Genomic DNA, 20,408 nt, shown 5'->3' with positions numbered 1-20,408 from the left:
AACAACTGCTCGTATTCTCTTGTCCCGCCGGTGAAGCGAGAGGCAGGGGGAAGGTGGATGGTGCTGAGGATGAGGTGGCGTTAACCAGGATTAGTGGTCTCGGTTTGAGCCAAGAACACACTTTCTGCCTGAGGTTTCCTTAACTCTGCCATCCTGCGAGAATGGTTCTCGATCCCCTGTGAGACCAGGAGAAGGGTGTGAGGTGCACCACCCCCTGAGCCCAGAGAGGCTGCGGAATGGACTTTACCGCAGCTGCTGCTCAGCACGATGTGGGCAGAACCTGCTCGGCCTGCCTTGGGAGACCGTGACCCTGAGCGGTGCATCAGCCCACAACCTGGTCATCCCCAGCACCAAGCCTCTCCCTGCCTCTGCGGTACCCTGTTGTGAGTTCTTGACCCTCCTGGGTGTCAGGGATGTTTGCCCCAGCCTGCATTCTTCTGCATAAACTGTGTGTAATGGGCAGACGAGCCTCGCAGGGGACTCGGACGACAAACCCTCTCAAGGGTAGTGCTGGACGCAGGAGCATGGTTTAGGCCCATGCGTCCCCCCCAGAAGTGATCTCAGAACAGGCGTGTCTGTTTCCCCATTTATGGGGACCACGAGGGGCTCAGCACTGAAGGGATCGTGTGATCAAACTAGAGGAAGAAGGGGGTCACTGCCTACATAAGGATAACTGCTGAGGCTGCCTTCCGCCGGCCCGTCTCGCGGAAGATCGACGCGGGTGCTTTCGAAGGAAAGAGGGCTTGTCTCCCGGCCTGAAACCCTAGTTGTTGCTTCCGCATCTCTGCCACCTTCTGTTTCCTTTGACAACTGTCGTTGGGGAAGCTGTTGAAAGATGCCCGTGACCCCTGCCTCATGCGCACCTGTGGGTGAGGCCGCGGGAACGCTGCACTGGACCCCCTCGAGCACAGGGGAGCGGGTCAGCCGCCCCAAGGGACAGGCACTGTGCCTTCTCCGCTTCAGCCACGGAGGAAGAGTCCGGAACAGAAGGAAGCTCGGTTTGCATAGCCTTCTTTATTGAGACCACAGCAGGGCCCTATTTCACCGCTTTTGGTCATGCCTCCCTGGAGGCTGTCCCCACAGAGCTGTCACCTAACAAGCAGAAGAGCAATTCACTCCCCCGTTTCCTCCTGCTTCACAGCTGCCTTCCACCCGGCCTGCGGCTCAGCTCAGGTTTGCTTCCTGCGTCGTGCTCTGCTCCTTGGGAGTGGTCCCTACTGATCCCCGTTACTGAAAGCAAGGAGGGTTTAACTCTGGCCAGGAAGTTGGAGAAGGCATACGTTTCCCTACAGGATTCCCCGCAGCACCACCAGGCCCGGAGTGCTTGCCTCAGAACTAAAAAATAGCAACAACCCAAGACAAATGTGATCACTCATTTCTGCTCCTAACTGCCCATAGTTGGTCCCTAATTAACTTCCTTGTCAAGTTCGTAAAGGGTCTTTTTCACTGAGGTTTATTTGAAGTTTCCATTGGGAGTGTGTTTATTTCACTGCGTCTTTATCAGCAGTGGTTCTCAGCTGGTGGCAGTCTTGCCTCCCAGGGGACATTTGGCAATGTCTGGAGACGCTGTAACCATCACAACACAAGGGCAAGGTCGGGGGTACAGGAATCTAGTGGGTACAGGCCAGGGATGCTGGTAAACATCCTACAATCCACAGAACAGGCCCACAGCAAAGAGTGATCTGGCCCCAAATGTCAGCAGCACTCAGGCTGAGAAACCCTGCTTGACAATAGACCCTTGACTTTTCCATCCCAAGACCTTCAGGCATCCCTGAATTCACAAATGCTTCTTGTACTATTTAATTTCCCCATAAAACTTTTTTTTTTTTTGGCCGCGCCTCGCAGCTTGCAGGAACTTAGTTCCCCGACCAGGGATCGAACCCATGCCCCCTGCAGTGAAAGCACAGAGTCCTAACCACTGGACCGCCAGGGAAGTCCCATCCCCATAAAAATTCTGGCTGAGAACCATCACTTTCTTAGGCCTCTTTGCTTTCTCTTAACTTCTGTCACGAGCCCATCACCAAGGCTGTTTTCCATAAAGAAATAAGGTTCTGCCCTTCAGAGTGTTACAGCTTATAAAAGCGATACGCAGAGGACAAAGCTGCCGGGAGAGCAGACGTTAGGTCATCGACCAGGGCCTGGTCTCTTAGCGTCCTGCTTACAACCCTGCCTCTGACGTCTAACTCCCTGTCCCGTGCACTAGGGCCCGGGAGTCTGCCTGGCTGGCCTCAGAGTTCCTGGGACATCCCTCCCCCTCTCCCACCTTAGGCCTTCCTACCTGCCAGTGTCTTCCCTGGCCCTTTGCCTGGGTGGCTCCTGTTCGGCCTTCAGGTCCCGGCTTGAATGTCACCATGAGGCCGTCCTCTACCTGAAGTGCTGACCCACTGTTCTTTGTCACCGAGCCCCTTCTTTCCTTCAAAACGCTTCTCCGAGGCGGTAATCATCGTTTGTTTTCTTGTCTGTGTCCTCCTGTCCGTCTTGCTCGCTGTCATTCCCTGGGATCTGAGCACAGGGCCAGGACCGTGGAAGGCTCTCGGTAGCTGTTGAGTAAGTGAGCAAACGAGCCCACACCTGGATGTACTTGCCTCAGAGTGCCGGTGATTGAAGTTAAACCCAACAAAAGTCACAGTTAGTTTGTAGACGTTCCCATTTGTGAACGGTCAGTTCAGAAGGCCAGCTGTCACCCTCACCTTTATTCTCATAGCCTCACCCTGGGCCAGGACTCCTGGCAGGGGAAACACATCGTGGTTTTGTGATCCAGTCAGGAGCTAGAGGAAGACGATTCAAACTCGTCTTAATCCTTCTGGGATCTGCCTGGGGGATCAGAGTGAGACCGTGATGTTTAAAAGGGGACGAAGGTTCAGGCAGAGAGGGTTCACGGCAGAGAGGACCTGAGCCAGAGCCGTTGAGGACCCCCATCTTGAGGCCATGTGCCAGGCACCCCGAGAAATGCAGAGAGAAGTGAGATGCAGGTTGCGACCACAACGAGCCTCAGATTTAATAGTGGGGAAAAGATAAACACGTCAACATCAAAAACCCAAACTAGGGCGTAAGAAGTGTTCTTTGCTTTGAGGGAGGGAACAAGATGGGTTTGGGAGACTGGGAAGGGCTTTATGGTGGGACAGGCGTTTGAATGGGCCCCTCATGGTGGGTGGGAGTTGAGGGGCTGGGTGGGAGACACAAGGGCTTGGTGCCCTGTGTCAGGTGTACATGGGCTCTGGGCAGAGGTGTTTCCTCTCTACAGGACGCCCTCCCGTTTGTCCAGCACTCACATGGCCGGTCAGCACCTGCCCGGAATCCTGTCCCTCCCTGTCAAGGGCCCCAGAATGTTAGCCGATGCTCCCTATCTCTGTTTCGTCTTGTTTTTAAGATCTGACTGAGGCTGGTCTGAGAATGGGCCCTAATTTGTGTGTTTCTGATTAAGAATGCAGCACATGGTTGTCTTGGAAAAAAATTTAAATACAGAAAAATGCATATTTCTCAGAAAGGGGAGGTGAAAACGAGTGATGGATAGGTGTTTCTGGTGTTTGTCTTCTAATGACCAGAAACAAGTGGTAAAGCAGACTGTAAGTCAGCCAGTTTAGTGCAGTACAGGGAGACCAGTTAGGAAGCTGCTGTCATAGGCCAGGCCAGAAATGGTTCACTTGAATTGTAAATGGAATAGGAGCCAGAGGCACCCACAAAAGACTCTTCAGAAATAAAATCACTAGCACTGGGGTATGGAGGGGAAGGGGGGAGCTGAGGCCACGCTGGGGTGTCCAGGTGGAGGTGACCAGCAGGCAGTTGGATTTGAGGTCTGCAGAAAGGCTTGTACTAAGAGAAATACAGTCCGCCATGATGGTTAAAGCCTTGGGGTTGAATGATGTTGCTGAGGAAAGGAAACGTAGAGAGAAGAAGAGACCGCCAACGTCAGAAGTGCAAGAAAGATCAAGTCTAAGAAAGCCATTGGATTTGGCAAATAGGAGGTCATTGGTGATTTTTAAGGATGCAGTTTCAAAAGAGTTCTGGGGATGGAAACCACGAACTACAGGAAGTTGGAAATGAAGGCAGAGGATATAGGTTGCTCCTTCAAGGAGTCGGGTTGAGGGAAAGTGAGAGGGCAACGTTTTAAAGGTGTCGAGAGCGTTCGCAGTCAGAGGGGAAGAGAGCTAGGAGGAGGAGAGGATTCCAGAAAGAGCCGAGCCCAGCTCAGGTGCAGGGCTGAGCCTGTCAGGGAAGAGGAAGCACCCGTGCTCCCCCAGACATGGGGAGGGGGGCAGAGGGGAGGCCGACACCGGCTTTTGAGCTCGGAAGGAGCGCGGCTTGGGGAGCGCGTGTCAGATGGTCTCCGTCCCCTCTGTAGCATTGGAGGTGCAGCCTTCATCTGGGAGAGATGGGAGCCGTGGGTCTGGGACTTGGAGATTGAGGTCTGGAGCCTTTACGTGCGTGGGAAATACTCGCAAGTCCACAGGGAGGAGTAAAGAAAATCTGTTGCTGCCGGACCGCAGGTGAAGAGACCATCTGTTAGGGGACTCATGGTTAGAATTTTTTAATAATTCCAGGAGCCTTTAGCAGCTTCCTATTAGGGAGTCGAGGAAGCGGGTGCCAGGTCGTCTCTGAGGCTGGGAGCCAGAGAGGTTAGAACGGGGAAGGTGTGGGGAGCTCGGGGCAGTGCGAGCTTTGAGCAACCAGCCGACTGTCAGTGAGGCCACCGTGGAGGTGGTGGCCTGGGTAGGGAGGCTTTGGGGGGACTGGGCATCATGATGAGGACAGAGGCGGGTCAGTGGGAGTGCACAGGGTTGTAGGCGGCAGGGACTTCCGGTCAGAGAAAGGGATTTCATGATCGAGAGCCCGAGAAGGGAATAATTGTAATTAGCTGAGCTAGAGTCAAGTTGGTGTGAGTTAAGTTTAAAACCTGAAGTCAGTGACCCAGCAATTCCACTGGGAGGTTGGATGCCAGTGGAGAGGGGGAGGGGCTGCCGGTGAGTACGGGGTTTCTTTTTTTTTAATAAATTTATTTTATTTATTTATTTATTTTTGGCTGTGTTGCGTCTTCCTTCGTTTCTGTGCGAGGGCTTTCTCCCGTCGCAGCGAGCGGGGGCCCCTCTTCATCGCGGTGCGCGGGCCTCTCACCGTCGCGGCCTGTCTTGTTGCGGAGCACAGGCTCCAGACGCGCAGGCTCAGTAGTTGTGGCGCACGGGCCCAGCTGCTCCGCGGCATGTGGGATCTTCCCAGACCAGGGCTTGAACCCGTGTCCCCTGCATTGGCAGGCAGATTCTCAACCACTACGCCCCCAGGGGAGCCCAGTAGGGGGTTTCTTTGGGGGGGTAATGAGATGGAATTAGGTGGTGATGCTGCTTGCAGAACTTGTGAATGTACTGAAAGGCTGTGTACTTTAAAAGGGTGAATTTTATGGCATGTGAATTATCTTTTTTTTGTTAATCCCTGAAGTTAGGACGGGGAAGAGGGCAGGAAAAGGGAAGCAGCATGAACCTCGACGTCCCAAAGGGCATTGGCAAGAATGGGCGGAGCGGAGGATTGGGTCACGTGCTCAGTGGCCTTGGAAAAGTGGGAGTTTTTTGGCGGGTCAGCACTGTGGGTTGATCCGTGTGCCAGGTACCGCAGACGTGATGGCCCGTCCTCAGGAAACCTGCAGTCCGGTTGAGCACAGAGCTGTCATCTGAGACACAGCTCTGAATAATATGCACGGAGGAGGTGATGGGGCTGATGACAGCCAAAGTGGAGAGTCAAACCCATCACCAGAGACATTTTGAAAAGACTGATGGAACGCGGGGCTTCAGTCTTCCAGGTGTTCACGTTCGGCTCCCAGCAGCCGGCTGCACATCCCGCCTCCCTGGAACCTGGGTGGAACCCTCCCTGCTTACCTGCTCGCCTGGCGAAGGCCTGGCCTCCACGGTTTTGCCGTTGCCCAGGGTCACCCTTGGGAGCCGTTCGGGGGTGAGGCTCGTTAATTTCTGGGCTCGAATGTCACCTCTTGCTTCCAGGTCGGACTGGTGTATATGTTTAACCTCATCGTGGGCACTGGCGCGCTCACCATGCCCAAGGCCTTTGCCACGGCCGGGTGGCTCGTCAGCCTGGTCCTGCTGGTGTTCCTGGGCTTCATGAGGTAAGAGACCACCCCGGGGGGCTGGGGCCAGAGCTGGGGGAGTCTGCCCAGGAAGCCTGAGCTCTCTCCATCAGTGTGGGGGAAGACGTCTGTGGTGAGCGAGTCCTCACAGGTGCCCGGAGCCAGGAAAGGAGGCCCAGAGGTCTCAGGGGCTCGCTCTGATGGAGCGGTTGTCCACCCCCAATCACTGAGAAGTGAAGACCTCCAGCTAGTCTGTGGGGTGTCTCACCGTGGTGCTCGTGTGTTTCTTACCCAGCTGCTTTGCCTCCGCTGTTGTACCCTTTCTTAATGTTACCATCGACGTTTGTTCCCTGAGAAAGTCCCACCTAACCACAGAAGAGAATCTCGCAAATGTTTCAGGAGATAACGGGAAATCAGTTTGGAATTTAGAATTTGTCTAAGATAGTTCCACGGAGTCAGCGATAAACACGCAGGTGCGCGCAGTTAGGTGTTAATCTCGCCTGGCTTTGTCCTCGGCAGCAAAGAGGAGGCCAGCACCTGCCTCAGCCTTCAGGGGCGCCCGCACCGTGTGCAGGTGTGTGGGATTCACCTGGGATCCACCAGCTGGTGCTTCTACGGACGACTCCTCGGGGATCTCACAGGCAGGTGCCCCAGGCTAGGAAGGGATTTAGGGCTCAGCGTTTCCAGCCCCCTCAAGCTGGTAAGAATCCGAAAGCTGCATAAAAGAGGGGGAGGGAGCACCTGGAACCACCCCCAAGGGGTGCCGTCCCTGAGAGAAGCGGCAGCGGGCCCTGTTCTTCGGTGCTTGGGGCTCTGCTCCCCTGAACAGAGCAGAGATCCCTGCCCTCGCAGACTTACCTCCCTTCTCCAGGGAGACGGACAATTAGTAGTGAAGATAACAGGTGCAGAGTACGTTAGGTGATGAGTGATAAGGGGAAATGTGTAGCGAGGTGAGGGGTTCAGGAGACTGGGGTGGCCACGGTTTGAAGTAGGTGGTCCATGGCCATGGAGGGCAGCAGATTGGAAGGACGAAGGAGGGGGCACTAGTGGAGGAATGAAACAGTTTAGTAGCTGAAGTGAGTTGAGACCTAGAGGAGGCTTCACAGGATGGGAAAACACCCATGTTTTTCAGTTTCTTCCCACGTTTTCTTCTGGGAGGTTTTGTGGCCAGCCTTGAGGGACTGTTGGCTCATTACGTACTGCGAGCCCTGGCAACTGAGAGCCCCAGAAGTCCTTGTCCTTCTGTGACCCTGCAGTCCCCTTCAAAGGACCTTCAGCGCAGGCAGCCACCTGAACGGGAAGTGATTATTGTGGGCCCCCAGCTAGGGGCCGCCACGCCCCAAACCCCTCTCAACCCATCTGTGTTCAGACCTGCTCAGTGAGCTGGCTTTGTGCAACCCGGAGAAGCCTCTTTATGCCTTAAGATTGATTTTAGTTTTACTTCCCAAAAGAAGGGGAAATCTAAAGCCCTTAAAATGGTCACTTAGGCAAGGTAATGAGAAACCTTTCTAGGAGGTGCTGCGGCGGCTGGAGTGGGAGTTTCAGAGACGGCTGCCCCACCCGTACCGAGATGGAGTGGGTGTGGGTTAACCTCTGTGTCGTCCCCCCTGCCAGTCACCTGACTGCTGGGCCAAGCAGCCAGCCTGCAGCAGGTGACAGCACCCGAGGCAGGGGCTTGGGGTCGAGTCTGGCGGCAGAGCCTGCCGGGTGGCTTCAAGAAACAGGGAGATGCATGTTCCACCCCGGGTCGTTTCAGCAAGGACGGAGTCGTTCCTCAGGTTTTATCAGCAGGAAAGCGGCCCTCCCCTATATTACCGGCTGCTAACGAGAGCCCTCCCGCTGTCATCCGTGTCTCTCCCGTTTCCTTAAGTAAAGACGATGTTTCACTCTAGCCTGACTTCTCAGCAAACGTCTGGTGCCACCTCCCAATTTCCCTTTTGATTCGGACCAGATTATTAGGAAATTAAAATGTGAACATATTTTAATTTATTAATATGTTTTAATTTATTAAATACATTAATTTATTGGTATATTTTAACTTATTAATACGTTGTTTATTGGGACTTCCCTGGTGGCACGGTGGTTAAGACTCCGCACTCACAATGCAGGGGACCTGGGTTTGATCCCTGGTCAGGGAACTAGATCCCACATGCATGCCGCAACTAAGAGTTCGCATGCCACAACTAAGGAGCCCACGAGCTGCAACTAAGGAGCCCACCTGCTGCAACGAAGACCCAGCGCAACCAAATAAATTAATTAACATTTTACAAAATACATTATGCATTAATATATTGTAGTTTATTTTAATAACTAATATTGAAGTAACGGGTATTTTAATACTAACCAAATTATTAGGAAAGTAAAGGTACCCCCCTCAAAAAAGAAGGAGGGGATGATTCCAGAGCCAAGTGTCCTTTTCAATTTTTTTTTTTCTTAATTAATTAATTTTATTTTTGGCCGCATTGGGTCTTCGTTGCTGCGCACGGGCTTTCTCTAGTTGCGGTGAGTGGGGGCTACTCTTCTTTGCGGTGCGCGGGCTTCTCATTGCGGCGGCTTCTCTTTTTGTGGAGCACGGGCTCTAGGCACGTGGGCTCAGTAGTTGTGGCTCGCGGGCTCTAGAACACAGGCTCAGTAGTTGTGGTGCACAGGCTTAGTTGCTCCACGGCATGTGGGATCTTCCCGGACCAGGGCTTGAACCCATGTCCCCTGCATTGGCAGGCGGATTCTTAACCACTGCGCCACCAGGGAAGTAACCCTTTTCAATTATATCCACACCTGTGCTCCGTCCATTAGTGTGTGTAACTGGGGGTTGACCGCTTGGCTAGCGAGGAGAGGTGAGAGCTGCCTGCTGCCCTTCCCAGAAGCTCTGGGAGGGCCCCCTTGTGGACCAGCCTCCTCTTCCCAGCTTAGAGCATTACCTGGTGTCCATCCTCCCATCTCTCCCACCTCTGCCCCCCAACAGGCCCCTTCTGGGGAGCAGTACCACCTTGCCCCCCAGGCAAGGGAGCACCTCTCCCCCAGTCTCACTCTGTCTCCTTCCCATCAGCCTATTTCACACCCTTCTCTGCAGTGCACTGGAAATACATTCTAAATACAGACAGACGTCAGGGAGACCACGAGAGGCACCACGTAGTCACACATGCTTTTTTATCAGGTCAGACCCATCTCAGAAGTTGTCATCCCTTCCTCAGGAGACAGAATGCTTTGGGCTTATTGGTCGGGTCAGGTCTTAAATGGCTTTTCCTTTTATTTTGTACCTTCTCCAAACTCCTCCCTGCCTTTCGCAGTTAACAGGTGGCCTTTCCTTGCAGTTTTGTGACAACTACCTTTGTAGTGGAGGCCATGGCGGCAGCCAACGCTCAGCTCCGCTGGAAGAGGATGGAAACCCATCAGGTGTGTGTGCTGCTCTCGGCTCCGGGCAGTGCCCCCAGGCAGTCGTGTGCGCAGAGGTGGCCCTCAGCAGCCAGTCCCCTCCCTCCCGACGCCTGGAGGGCTCCTGACCGTGGCGCTGCTCCAGGACCCCAGCCCGGAGCTGAAGCTCACAGTCGTGTCAGCTTACAGAACAAACGCAGTCTCTGCTCTTTTAACATCCCCTTATTGGTCCCTCCTACCCCCGGCCTTGAGCTGGCTCAGTCATTCTGAACCTTTGTGCCACAGCTTCTCCCTCCCCGTGTGTCTGACCCTCTAATGTGACAGCAGGGAAGTGTTGAAAGCTTCCTAATCAGATACCTTCTAGAAAGAAATTACAAAGGAAACAGGCTCTCCATTGTCTGTCCCAGGGGTTTGCTGTAGAGTTGTGTACCCCCTCTTTTTCCTTGTTTGTTCTCATCCTCCCCATCCCACCCCCTCCTAGGAGGAGGAGGACGACGACTCCTCCACGGCCTCTGACAGTGACGTCCTCATCCAGGACAGCTACGAGCGGGCAGAGAAACGGCCCATCCTGTCTGTGCGTAAGTCTTGGGGTTCTGGGCTGGCCCGTGCTTCCCTCTGGTCTGCAGGGTTTCCCTTACTCGTGGAGAGGGCCCGGGGGTCTGCCTGCAGAGACCCTGTGGCATTTACCACCTGAGGGTTGATCCGAGGAAGGCACCATGGAACAGTAGGGCAGAGCACCGGCCCTGCTGGCTCCGCTGCTAACTGGCGTCTGCAGCTCTGGGAGGTCCCTTCCCCTCGGCCCCTGGAAGCTCAGGGAAACGTCAGGTCTCTGACTTCTGTCCTTCCTCCTATCCCAACGCACACACACACTCACACACACACGTGCACATGCCCTCATGCACACGCACACACTCTTACACTCTCATACACATGCATATAGTCACACCACACTCGCGCACACACACACATGCACACACACGCGCGCACACTGCCCTCATGCACACGCACACACACTTACACTCATACACATGCATATATTCACACCACACTCGCACACGCACACACACGTGCACACAGTCTCACACACACTCTCACAGACACACTCACTAACACACATACACACACACTCAACCACACACCCACACGCTCACAAATGCTCACACACGCCCTCATGCACACACACACACACACACTTACACTCTCATACACATGCATATATTCACACCACACTCACACGCACACACGTGCACACAGTCTCACACTCTCACAGACACACTCTCACTAACATACACTCTCACACACACACTCACACACACACTCACACACACACGTGCACACAGTCTCACACACTCTCAGACACTAACACACATACACTCACAGACACTCACCCACACACCCACACACACACACTCCAGTGGCGCCAAGGCGAAGCATCCCAGCCTTCCCTCTCACCCCACAGTGAGCATCCCTGGGGTCCCTTTCTATAGACGATTTATTTATTTACTTATGTATTTATTTACGTATTTAATTTAGTCTGTTTATTTATGGCCGTGCCGCATGGCTTGCAGGATCTTAGTTCCCCAACCAGGGATCAAACCCACACCCCCTGCAGTGGAAGTGTGGAGTCCTAACCACTGGACCGCCAGGGAAGTCCCTCTAGATATTTTTAAATGTTTCAAGCAAGAAACATTAGGAAAACTTTTCTCAAGAGTTTGAACCCCTTGGGATGTCATTATTCTGGAGAATTCAGTGAACTCAGCACCCCTTCTAAGAGCTTTTCCTCGTGAGAAAAAAAAAAAAACAAACCGCTTCCTCTTTCTTCTTGGCTCCACAGAGAGGCACGGATCTCCGAACCTTTTTGAGATCACAGACCGGGTGGAGATGGGGCAGATGGCCTCCATGTTCTTCAATAAAGGTGGGAGTGCGTTCTCCAGGTGGGGCAAGGGCAGGGGGAGAGCTGGTGCCTTCCTGGGGGCTGGGGCCGCCGGAGCGGGGGTTCCGCCTCAACTAGGGGCGGGGCAGGCGAGGGGGAGGAGCAGATCCTCAGCCCGCGAAACCGCCTCGCTGAGAGGCCTGAACCACTTCAAGGTGTTTTCTTGGATTCCTCGCCGTTCATCAGCGCATCAGGAATAAAGAAGCAGCTACTTAGCGACTACAGCTCATACAGGCTGAGAGTCCCAAGCAGCTTTCCAAGGAAGGAAGCCAGTGGAGGCGGCTGGTGGTTCTGTGCCTCTTGCTTGATTACTTCTGACTTGTCTTCTCTTTTCTTCTGGACTGTTCTGTTTAGGACAGGACAGAGCAACCACCTTGTGACAGTAGGAGGGGTGTGTGTATGTCTGTGTGTGTCTGCGTGTCTTCCTGGTGGCCAGCAGAGGGCGGTAGGAGCCCATGCTCAGGACTGCTGTCTGGACTCTGCGCATCTAGTCCTGACAGTAGGGTAGTGTGCGTGTGTCTGCGTGTGTGTGTGTGTGTGTGTCTGTGTGTGTGTGTGTGTGTGTGTCTGCGTGTCTTCCTGGTGGCCAGCAGAGGGCGTTAGGAGCCCACGCTCAGGACTGCTGTCTGGACTCTGTGCATCTAATCGCGACCTCTCCGTGTGCTCCACCTGCGGCTTGGTGGGATCGGAAGGATAGCACCCAGCTCGGGTGCTGCCTTGTTGGTTCCGGCAACAAAAGCTTAGACCTCCGTTCCAAATCTTGTTCTTTTGGAAGATGAGCTATTTAGGGTTTAGTTTTTTAAAATGTTCGATCCTTCACAGAAAGTCAGACACGTCTCAAAAACTCCTTGACCTTGCAGTTACCTTGGGAGATTTTGTGCCCCTTCGTCAAAGCCCCTATTTGCAGAGGGGAACGTCTCCCTTGGTTCTTTCCTGTCTTGAATGTGGCCGCACTAAGTTAGAGCCGAGGGGAATTGTGGAAACTAGAGTCTAGAATCTTCTCAATGGCTTCTTAGGACATCCGGCGGTCCGTTTATCACCATGGTGTGATGTGACGGAAGATCCTGATTGAGGTTGCCTTGGGGTCTGCCTCCCTCCATCCTCCCCACCAGACCAGCCTCACTGAGGGTTCTCAGAATTTATCAAAACCAGATTGGGGGCTTCCCTGGTGGCGCAGTGGTTAAGAATCTGCCTGCCAATGGAGGGGACACGGGTTTGAGCCCTGGTCCAGGAAGATCCCACATGCCACGGAGCAACTAAGCCCGTGTGCCACAACTACTGAGCCTGTGCTCTAGAGCCCGCGAGCCACAACTGCTGAGCCCACGTGCCACAACTACTGAAGCCCACGCACCTAGAGCCCATGCTCCGCAACAAGAGAAGCCACCACAATGAGAGGCCCACGCACCACAATGAAGAATAGCCCCCGCTCGCCGCAACTAGAGAAAGCCCGTGCACAGCGACAAAAACCCAGCACAGCCAAAGATAAATAAATAAAAATAAATATATTTATAAAAAAACCCAAACCAGACTGGTTGTGTCTGGCCCACTTCTGTGCTTTTCCTTTGTTCCATTTCTCTCTCTCCCCGTCTCATTAGACTCAGATCAGAGAGGCGAACATTTCCTTCTGGCTGCTGCACCGCCTCCCAAATGCAAGCTTCTGAAATAAAATGCACGTTGGAGGGGGGACATATACCTCTTAAACGTTCTTCCTAATTTTCATGTTTTCACAGTCCACCCTGATTTCTTTAAGAATTCTAGGAACTTGTGGTTTTGTTTTGTTTTTTGATTTATTTATTTTTGGCTGCATTGGGTCTTTGTTGCTGCGTGCGGGCTTTCTCTAGTTGCGGCGAGCGGGGGCTGCTCTTAGTTGCGGTGCGCAGGCTTCTCATTGCAGTGGCTTCTCTTGTGGAGCACGGGCTCTAGGCGCATGGGCTTCAGTAGTTGTGGCACACGGGCTCTAGAGCGCAGGCTCAGTAGTTGTGGCACACGGGCTTAGTTGCTCCGCGGCATGTGGGGTCTTCCCGGACCAGGGCTCAAACCCATGTCCCCTGCATTGGCAGGCGGATTCTTAACCCCTGCGCCACCAGGGAAGCCCTGGTTTTGTTTTGTCTTCGTGTGTGTGTGTGTGTGTGTGCCCCACAGACTAGACTCCTAGTTAACCCAAATCTGATAGAAAATAAACACGTTCGTACAAGAGCAGCTCAGACTTAAAGGATGCTCTCTTCCCACCTGCTCCTGGGTTTCTCAAGCTCGCCACTATAGCTGTGTGGCTGGGTCCTTCTTCACTGCAGGGCCTGCCCTGTGTGTTGTAGGATGTTGAGTAGCATCCCTGGCTTCTACCCACTAGTCGTCGGTAGCACCGCCCAGTCGTGACAATCACAAATGTCCTCAGACTTTGCCAAATGTCCCCAGTAGGGGGTGGGAGGCAAAATCACCCCCAGTTGAAACCACTGCTCGGCTCTATCCTAGTTCATAGACCGTCACCTTCGCCTTTGGGAGGGCTGCCACACTCCACACAAGGCTCCCTTGGGGTCCAGACTCAGTCCTTGTAATGAGAAATGCCAGTCCTGGTCATTGCTGCCGTCAAGGAAGTTCATTGATCCTCCCACTTTGTGTCTCGTAATGAAATTTATTGATCAGGGAGGGCCAGTGGCAGTTTTATAAACAGCGGACATGAGTCCACGGCAGGTGGAGAAAAGGCTGGGAGTGGGGAGGGGCGGTGCCTCTCTGCAGGAGCGTGGGCTCAGAGCGGAAAGATGAGCGGGGCTGGGCTCGGAGCCTGGGGGTGAGTGACAGCTACCCCAGGGGCCACAGAGCTTGGACATCCAGGGTTCTTTCAAGAACCATATCTTCCGAGTCTTTTCCGCTTAGGCTCCTAGGAGCAGAGCCGACCTCAAATAGCCCAGGAGGAACATGTCCCTGGCTTTCCCCCGGGGACCCAGAGGCTCATCTGAGCCACCTGGATTAGAAGGGAACTGTCACTTCATTTTTCTTTCTGTTCTCAGAGACTCCAGCAGCTTAAGATCAGTGAAACCAAAAACAAGCAGTCAGTCTGAATGGGAGTTTGAGACTGGCCGTCTGGGGCCACGACCCTGAGGTGGTAGGGCCCGGATGCTTTTTTCAGCACTTTTACCCGTGATCTTTGTAGCTGGAATCACGTATGGAATTTAGCACTGGCTGAATTCTCACTGCACAGGATTAGAGACGGTCAGGGACTTGCCAGGGTCAGGAGAAGAGGCCGATGGGATGAAGCCAGAGCCTGAGTTCCCGCCTCCTGGTCCAGGCCCCTCCTGGAGGGAGAGGGGACCAAGGTTCGCCTCTGCAGAGGGAACTTCCACGTCCCGGCCCTTCCGAAGTCAGCATCCTCCCCTGCAGACGCTTCTTGTAAGGAGGGAAGTGAGCCGTCCCACTCCTGCCGCTCTCTCCCTCCCCAGCGCACCAGGCCACCCTTCTTCCTCTTGGGTGCTTGGTGATGGGCCACATTCAGAATGAGGCACTTGGTCTTTGGAAATCAAGGGCTTTTTACCCTCCTGATTTCAGCTTCTGGAGCTGGGCCGCTTCCTGTTCTCTTCTTTTCAATCTCTGTCTTTTGTCTTAGAGCCCTGTGTGCGGCTGCGAAGGAGACCCTGGTCCAGGCGAGCCCGGGGGTTCAGGCCCCTGACGCAGGCCATCCCTCATTCTCCCCTCCGGGCAGCCTGTCCCGAGCGCGAAGAGGCCTCCGGGTCCTCCCTGGCCGGTCCACGCCCCACACTCGCCCTGGATGCAGAACCTCTCTGATCCAGTCCCGCTCAGCCCCCACCGGGCGACAGTCACGAGCAGATGTGTCTCCCGCCAGCATCTCAGTGTAGGCAGCCAGAATGAGAAACAGGACTTGGGGGTTGTTTTCCAACTCCGCTTGGAGAACGAAAGCCGTGGATGAGGTAGAGCTGTAGTCATCAAAAAAGCAGGCCGGCGTCTCCCTGTGGCTCCCTGACCAATGGCTTTGTTGCTTTCAGTGGGGGTCAACCTGTTCTATTTCTGCATCATCATCTACCTGTATGGGGACCTGGCCATCTATGCTGCCGCCGTGCCCTTCTCTCTCATGCAGGTGACGTGGTGAGTGTCCCCCCTGCCCCCCACACCAGCTGCAGCCAGAGGGGCTTCCTTGGGCGGTCGAGGCAGTGTTTTCTCAGGGTAGAAGCCCAACACCAAGCGAGTCCGTCATGTCTGAGGCCCTTTTCTGCACGCATCACAGCCAGCTGTGCGTCCTGGCCTTCGGAGACACTGCTCACCGCTGACCCCATCCCTGCCCCTCTGGGAAGGTGACCGGGATTCCCACCAGTCGCCAGGAGACAGTGCAGCAGGAATAAGGTGCCTGCCCCCAGAGACAGAAAAACGTGGCTTGTGGAGAGTCAGAGCGTGGGACCTGAAGCTGCAGCTGGGGGGCGGGGAGGGGGGCGGCAGTTGCCCCTGATTAGTAACGGCAGGTTCTGTCTGCTTCCGGCCAGGCAGGGAGGCCCACACTGAGCCATTGTTCTCTATCAGCAGCGCCCTGGGCAACGACTCCTGCGGAGTAGAGGCCGATGCCAAGTACAACGACACGGACCTGTGCTGGGGGCCCCTGCACCGCGTGGACGCCTACCGCATCTACCTGGTGAGTGGCTGGCCAGGCCGGGGGACCAGGGGGACCAGGGGCCTGGGAGCCGCCTGCACTCTCGGCTAGAACTTGCCCCAGAGAGGAGAGTCTACACAGCCCCACAGCCTGGCTAAGTACTGGGGCTTTGGTCCCGGGCAGAAAGTGGATCATGTGGCTACAGTGCCAGCCCCAGAGCGTCCCGGCCACTGGGCTTCCATTGTATGTGGTTTGCAGTTGGCATTGGGGTTGGCGCCAGCTCCAGGGCCGTGAACTCTTATAAACTCATCTCGGGGTTTGAGGGGCATGCTTCTCAAAGCCCTGTAAGAGGGCCAGGGCTGGCTTTCCGGAAACTTCCCCTGTTTTGACCTTACTCCCGGCCAGCCCAAGAGCGCGTGAGTGGATGCCGGGGTTGCTGGCTAGGCAGGCGGGACTGAGCCATCTCACGGCCGACCCCAGTTACAGACAGCTCTCCAGATCAGGAGGGATCAGCCCAGCTCGCTCCCAGTCTCCCCTGCTCCTCGCAGACAAGGGAAGAAGATGAATGTCCAGGCTCCGTCTTGAGTGCTTTATGCTGGGGGCGGGGTGGGGGTGGGCGGAGGGGGGAACTGGAGCTGAATAACGCGTCCGACGGGTCTCGGGAATAAGACGCAAAACCAGAGGCAGGTGTCTGTCTCTGCCTGCTTTGCAGGCGCGACTCAGAAATGGTTCCCTTTCGCTTGTGCGGTGTCTGTTAATACTCTCTGCTTCCTCCTGGTCCTCCTCAGCCCTGACACAGATTTAGGTGCATTAGGTGACACACAGCTTGACACGCGGCCACTTAGCTGATGTGGAGCGGGACGCGGGACGCGAGAGAGCCAGCCTCTCAGGGAGTCTCAGGGAGTCGGCCTCTTGACTTAATTATCCCTATCCTGGCAGAGGTTCCCGCGGCCCCGCCAGCTGTGTTATTCGGCTCTGAATTTGTTAACCCCAAGGACAGCCGAATGGTGGTTTCGCCTTCCCAGTCCCACCCTATCGACCTACCCCAGGAGTCCTGTGGCCCGAGCCCCGGGAGAGATTTGTCTTCCTCTGTGCGTTTCTGGAGCGGTCGGGTGGTCAGCTACGGCTAGGAGGGTGTCTTCTAGGAGAACTGTATCTCAGCCGAGGTCCGATGGGACTTCGGTGGCAGGTTAATTTCCCAGCCCCTTCCCCACTTCCCCAGCCTTGGGGGCAGGCAGAGAACTCAGCAGGGCCACCAGGAGAACCCGGGAGAGCGGAGGCCTGTTAGCCTCTCAGCATTTCAACAAACCGTGATTGATACAATTAGCAGAAGTGTTGGTAATTGTAAGGACCCATCTGGGTCTCTAACTGGCACAGTCAGGCAGAAGGAGGAGGTTGAAGAAAGGGTGCAAGGGGCTCAGCACAGACCCGGGAGCAGGTCCAGGATGGAGGGTCAGCGGCGGAGCCCCTCAGGCAGGTCTTTACGGGGGGCGCTGCTGGAGGCTGTGCAGGATCTGCCTGGCTCATTCCCCCGCCCATCGGCAGAAGAGACAGGGAGCGCTGGGAACGTTGCTGCCGCCATCGGCCCGATGAATTATTTAGCAGCATCGTTACTGCCTTATTAAATTGTTCTTCCTCTCATTCCTATAAACCTTCCACATGATGGAAGCCTCCCTGCCCGGATCTCAATAAATGTCTGACCGAACAGAAGGAACCCTTCAGGAAAGCAGACAGGCATTAATTACTGCCTTCGTCTCCCAGATATCGCGCTTATAACTCATAAAGCTAATTGCCACCAGGCCCACAAAAGCTGCACGAAATAGGAGGGGGCGGGGCTGAGCAGAAACAGAGCCCGTTCTCTCTGGGTTGTTGACACCCTCCCACTGCCGGGGACTTCAGTTTGCTCAGAAGGTTTTCGGTTCAGACGTGCTCTTCTGCCTGGTTTGGAGAAATTCAGGGCAGGTGGACCTTCGCGTTGTCTCAGAAGTTACTTTACGACTTTGCACGTGGCTCCCGGGGTCCGCGGCTTCCACAGAGCTGCGCCTCCTGACCCTAAATACCAGGGGGGCTCTGTCCCTCTGCAGGCCACCCCCTCTTAGTGAGTCGGAAGCGGCCTAGCTACTGAAGGAGGGGGTTGGCAGACGTGGGTTTCCTTCCTCCGTCGTGGGCACTCTGTGACAGGTGCTAACAGCATCTTCCCCTCCCAAGTCCGGCCCGCGGGGCTCATCCCTGCATCCTTGTTCCACCAAACTGGCCCCTTCAGATCATGGGAGAAGAGGGGCATTCTTTCCCCTCGCCCCCCAGTCATTCATGTTTGGAAGATTGTCCATCCCGCCTAGAGATTCCCGTCGCGCCTCTCTCTACCAGCTGTTTTGCTGCTGCAGCGTTGGCCATGGAGGCGGGCGGGTTTAAAGCCCCCTTCCCACCACAGGCACAGCCACTTCTTTGTCTCAGGTAAACGATACACCTATCCGGCCTGCATGTTCAAAAGGACCTCTAATAGCCACTTCTTTTCTATTCCAGGACAGTATTTTCTGGCTTTAACTTAACGGTTTAATTTTTAGAAAGTCCTCTGGAAGCAGTCTCTTCTGTCTTTCCGGGAGTGCTGCTGAGATGCACACACAGAATGAGAATATTTGGGATATTAACCATCTCCAGAGGCCAGCCTGTGTAGCATCATGATTACTTGTCAGAAGGGAGCTTTCTCTACCACCGGTCGCCTCCCAAAGCCCTTGACCTTAATGAGTGGAAAATTCCTCCTCCCCTCCCGTAGCTGTGACCTCCGTCCACATCCTGTGATTCCCGTGCAGCTGATATGAGTCAGTTTCTCCCTCCCCCTCCTTGGAGTAGCCGCAGAGCAGGGCGCTGTGAGGTGGGGGTGGTCCCGTGAGTCACATGTGCCCCCAGGGCGTCCCAGCAAGACGCACAGCTGGAGCCAGCAGTGACCTGGGCCCCCATCACGAGGGCCCATGAGAATTAACATCAGGATCTGATCTCCCCAGCCCCACCGCCCACCCCTCCTGCTCCTTTGAAGGATCAAGTGGGACAGTGTTGACGCCCCAGCGCTTTCAAACCCGCAGCCTTTGCCTCCAGGCTGGGGACCGTCCTGGGATTCTCTCTGCAGAGCATCTCTGGCTTCAGTAGGAAACAAAGTCAGAATTTAGCATTTCATTTTCCTACACGGTGAGGAAGAGTCAGGAGCTGCTGGTGAACGGCAGGGTCATATGGAAATGAGTTCCGTCCAGGAATCGGACTATCCCTAGCGTCTGGGAAGCAGGACGTGTGTGTCGCTGTCCCCTTGAGTCAAGGGCGCTGCCCGGTGGCGCTCTCATTCTCCTTCCTCATTCCTGCAGGGCCGTCCGGCCCCGTCGGTACCGCCTCCTGGAGAGTGTCAGAGGGAAGTCCTGGGGCCCCGTCGGTACCGCCTCCTGGAGAGTGTCGGGGAAGTCCTGGGGCCCCGTCGGTACCGCCTCCTGGAGAGTGTCAGGGGGAAGTCCTGGGGGGACAGCGGGGCTCCCCGAGTACTGCAGCCTCCTCACTGCCGGCAGGAGCGGCCTCCACAGCTCACAGGTGGGCACATGCCGCTGCGGCACCGGCGGCCCAGCAGGCCCCGGCCGGGCAGAGCCGGGCCCGCAGATGGCAGAGCGGAGCTCATCCTGGCTGGAGACCCGGCCGCAAACTGGCAGCGTTGGGCAGGGGGCCTCTCGTGGGCTGCTTTGAGACAGGCCAAGGTCACCCTGGCTTGCCATGCTGCCTTGAACGCAGGAGCTGTGAGATCCACCTCCGGGGTCTGGGTGAGCTGGGAGAGAGGTGCAGCCTGCAGGTGCCTGGCAGGTGACCTGCCACCCTCTGCCAGACAGAGGGGCCTCTCCCTCCGGACACCCCTTGAAGAAACAGGGTATGTGTTGGGGGCTGCAGGGGGGGTTCTGCCTGCTGAACTCTCTTCCTAAAGGAGCAGGTCAGTCTGATTCGGGCTCAGGTTAGCGGTGAAGGGTCCTTCTGGGCCTTCACCCAGGGTCCTGGTCTCTCCTTCTCTGGCAGGAGGCTGTTTTCTGAATCCATCTTGTCTCAGTCTTACACGGCAACGCTTGCCTCTGCCACTGGCGACATTTAAAACAGCACGCGGTTCCCTTTTTATTTTTATTTATTTATTTGGCTGCTCCGGGTCTTAGTTGCGGGATGCAGGCATGTGGGATCTAGTTCCCCGACCAGGGATCGAACCCAGGCCCCCTGCATTGGGAGCACAGAGTCCTAACCACTGGACCACCAGGGAAGTCCCACACGATCCCCTTTTTAAAACCAAACAGTCTCTTTCTAGAACGGTACCATTCAAGGGAAGAAACATCCTTTGTGTTGGGGGGTGGAGGACGGAGTGACGTACCCGAGTGGAGGCGCCAGGCCGAGCACTGCCAGCTCCTTCCTGCTGTGTGGTTTGCGTCAGTGTA

General features: G+C 55.2%; 1 protein-coding gene across 2 annotated transcripts in view; it reads left to right on the top strand.

Annotated features, from left to right (window-relative positions):
• TMEM104 (transmembrane protein 104) overlaps nt 1-20,408 on the top strand; it is a 59,625-nt gene that overhangs the window by 2,442 nt on the left and 36,775 nt on the right. The window contains exons 3-8 of one of the 2 annotated variants that reach the window (XM_007185631.3): nt 5,985-6,106; nt 9,379-9,460; nt 9,921-10,017; nt 11,274-11,354; nt 15,368-15,467; nt 15,900-16,005. In XM_007185631.3, coding sequence (XP_007185693.2) covers nt 5,985-6,106; nt 9,379-9,460; nt 9,921-10,017; nt 11,274-11,354; nt 15,368-15,467; nt 15,900-16,005 — 588 coding nt within the window. Of the gene's footprint in view, nt 1-5,984; nt 6,107-9,378; nt 9,461-9,920; nt 10,018-11,273; nt 11,355-15,367; nt 15,468-15,896; nt 16,006-20,408 lie in introns of both variants that reach the window. The other variant, XM_007185632.3, reaches the window with a different exon arrangement.

Source organism: Balaenoptera acutorostrata, chromosome 20, assembly GCF_949987535.1.
Source record: "Balaenoptera acutorostrata chromosome 20, mBalAcu1.1, whole genome shotgun sequence".
Taxonomy (NCBI): Eukaryota; Metazoa; Chordata; class Mammalia; order Artiodactyla; family Balaenopteridae; genus Balaenoptera; species Balaenoptera acutorostrata.
This window is presented reverse-complemented; position numbering and strand designations above follow the sequence as displayed.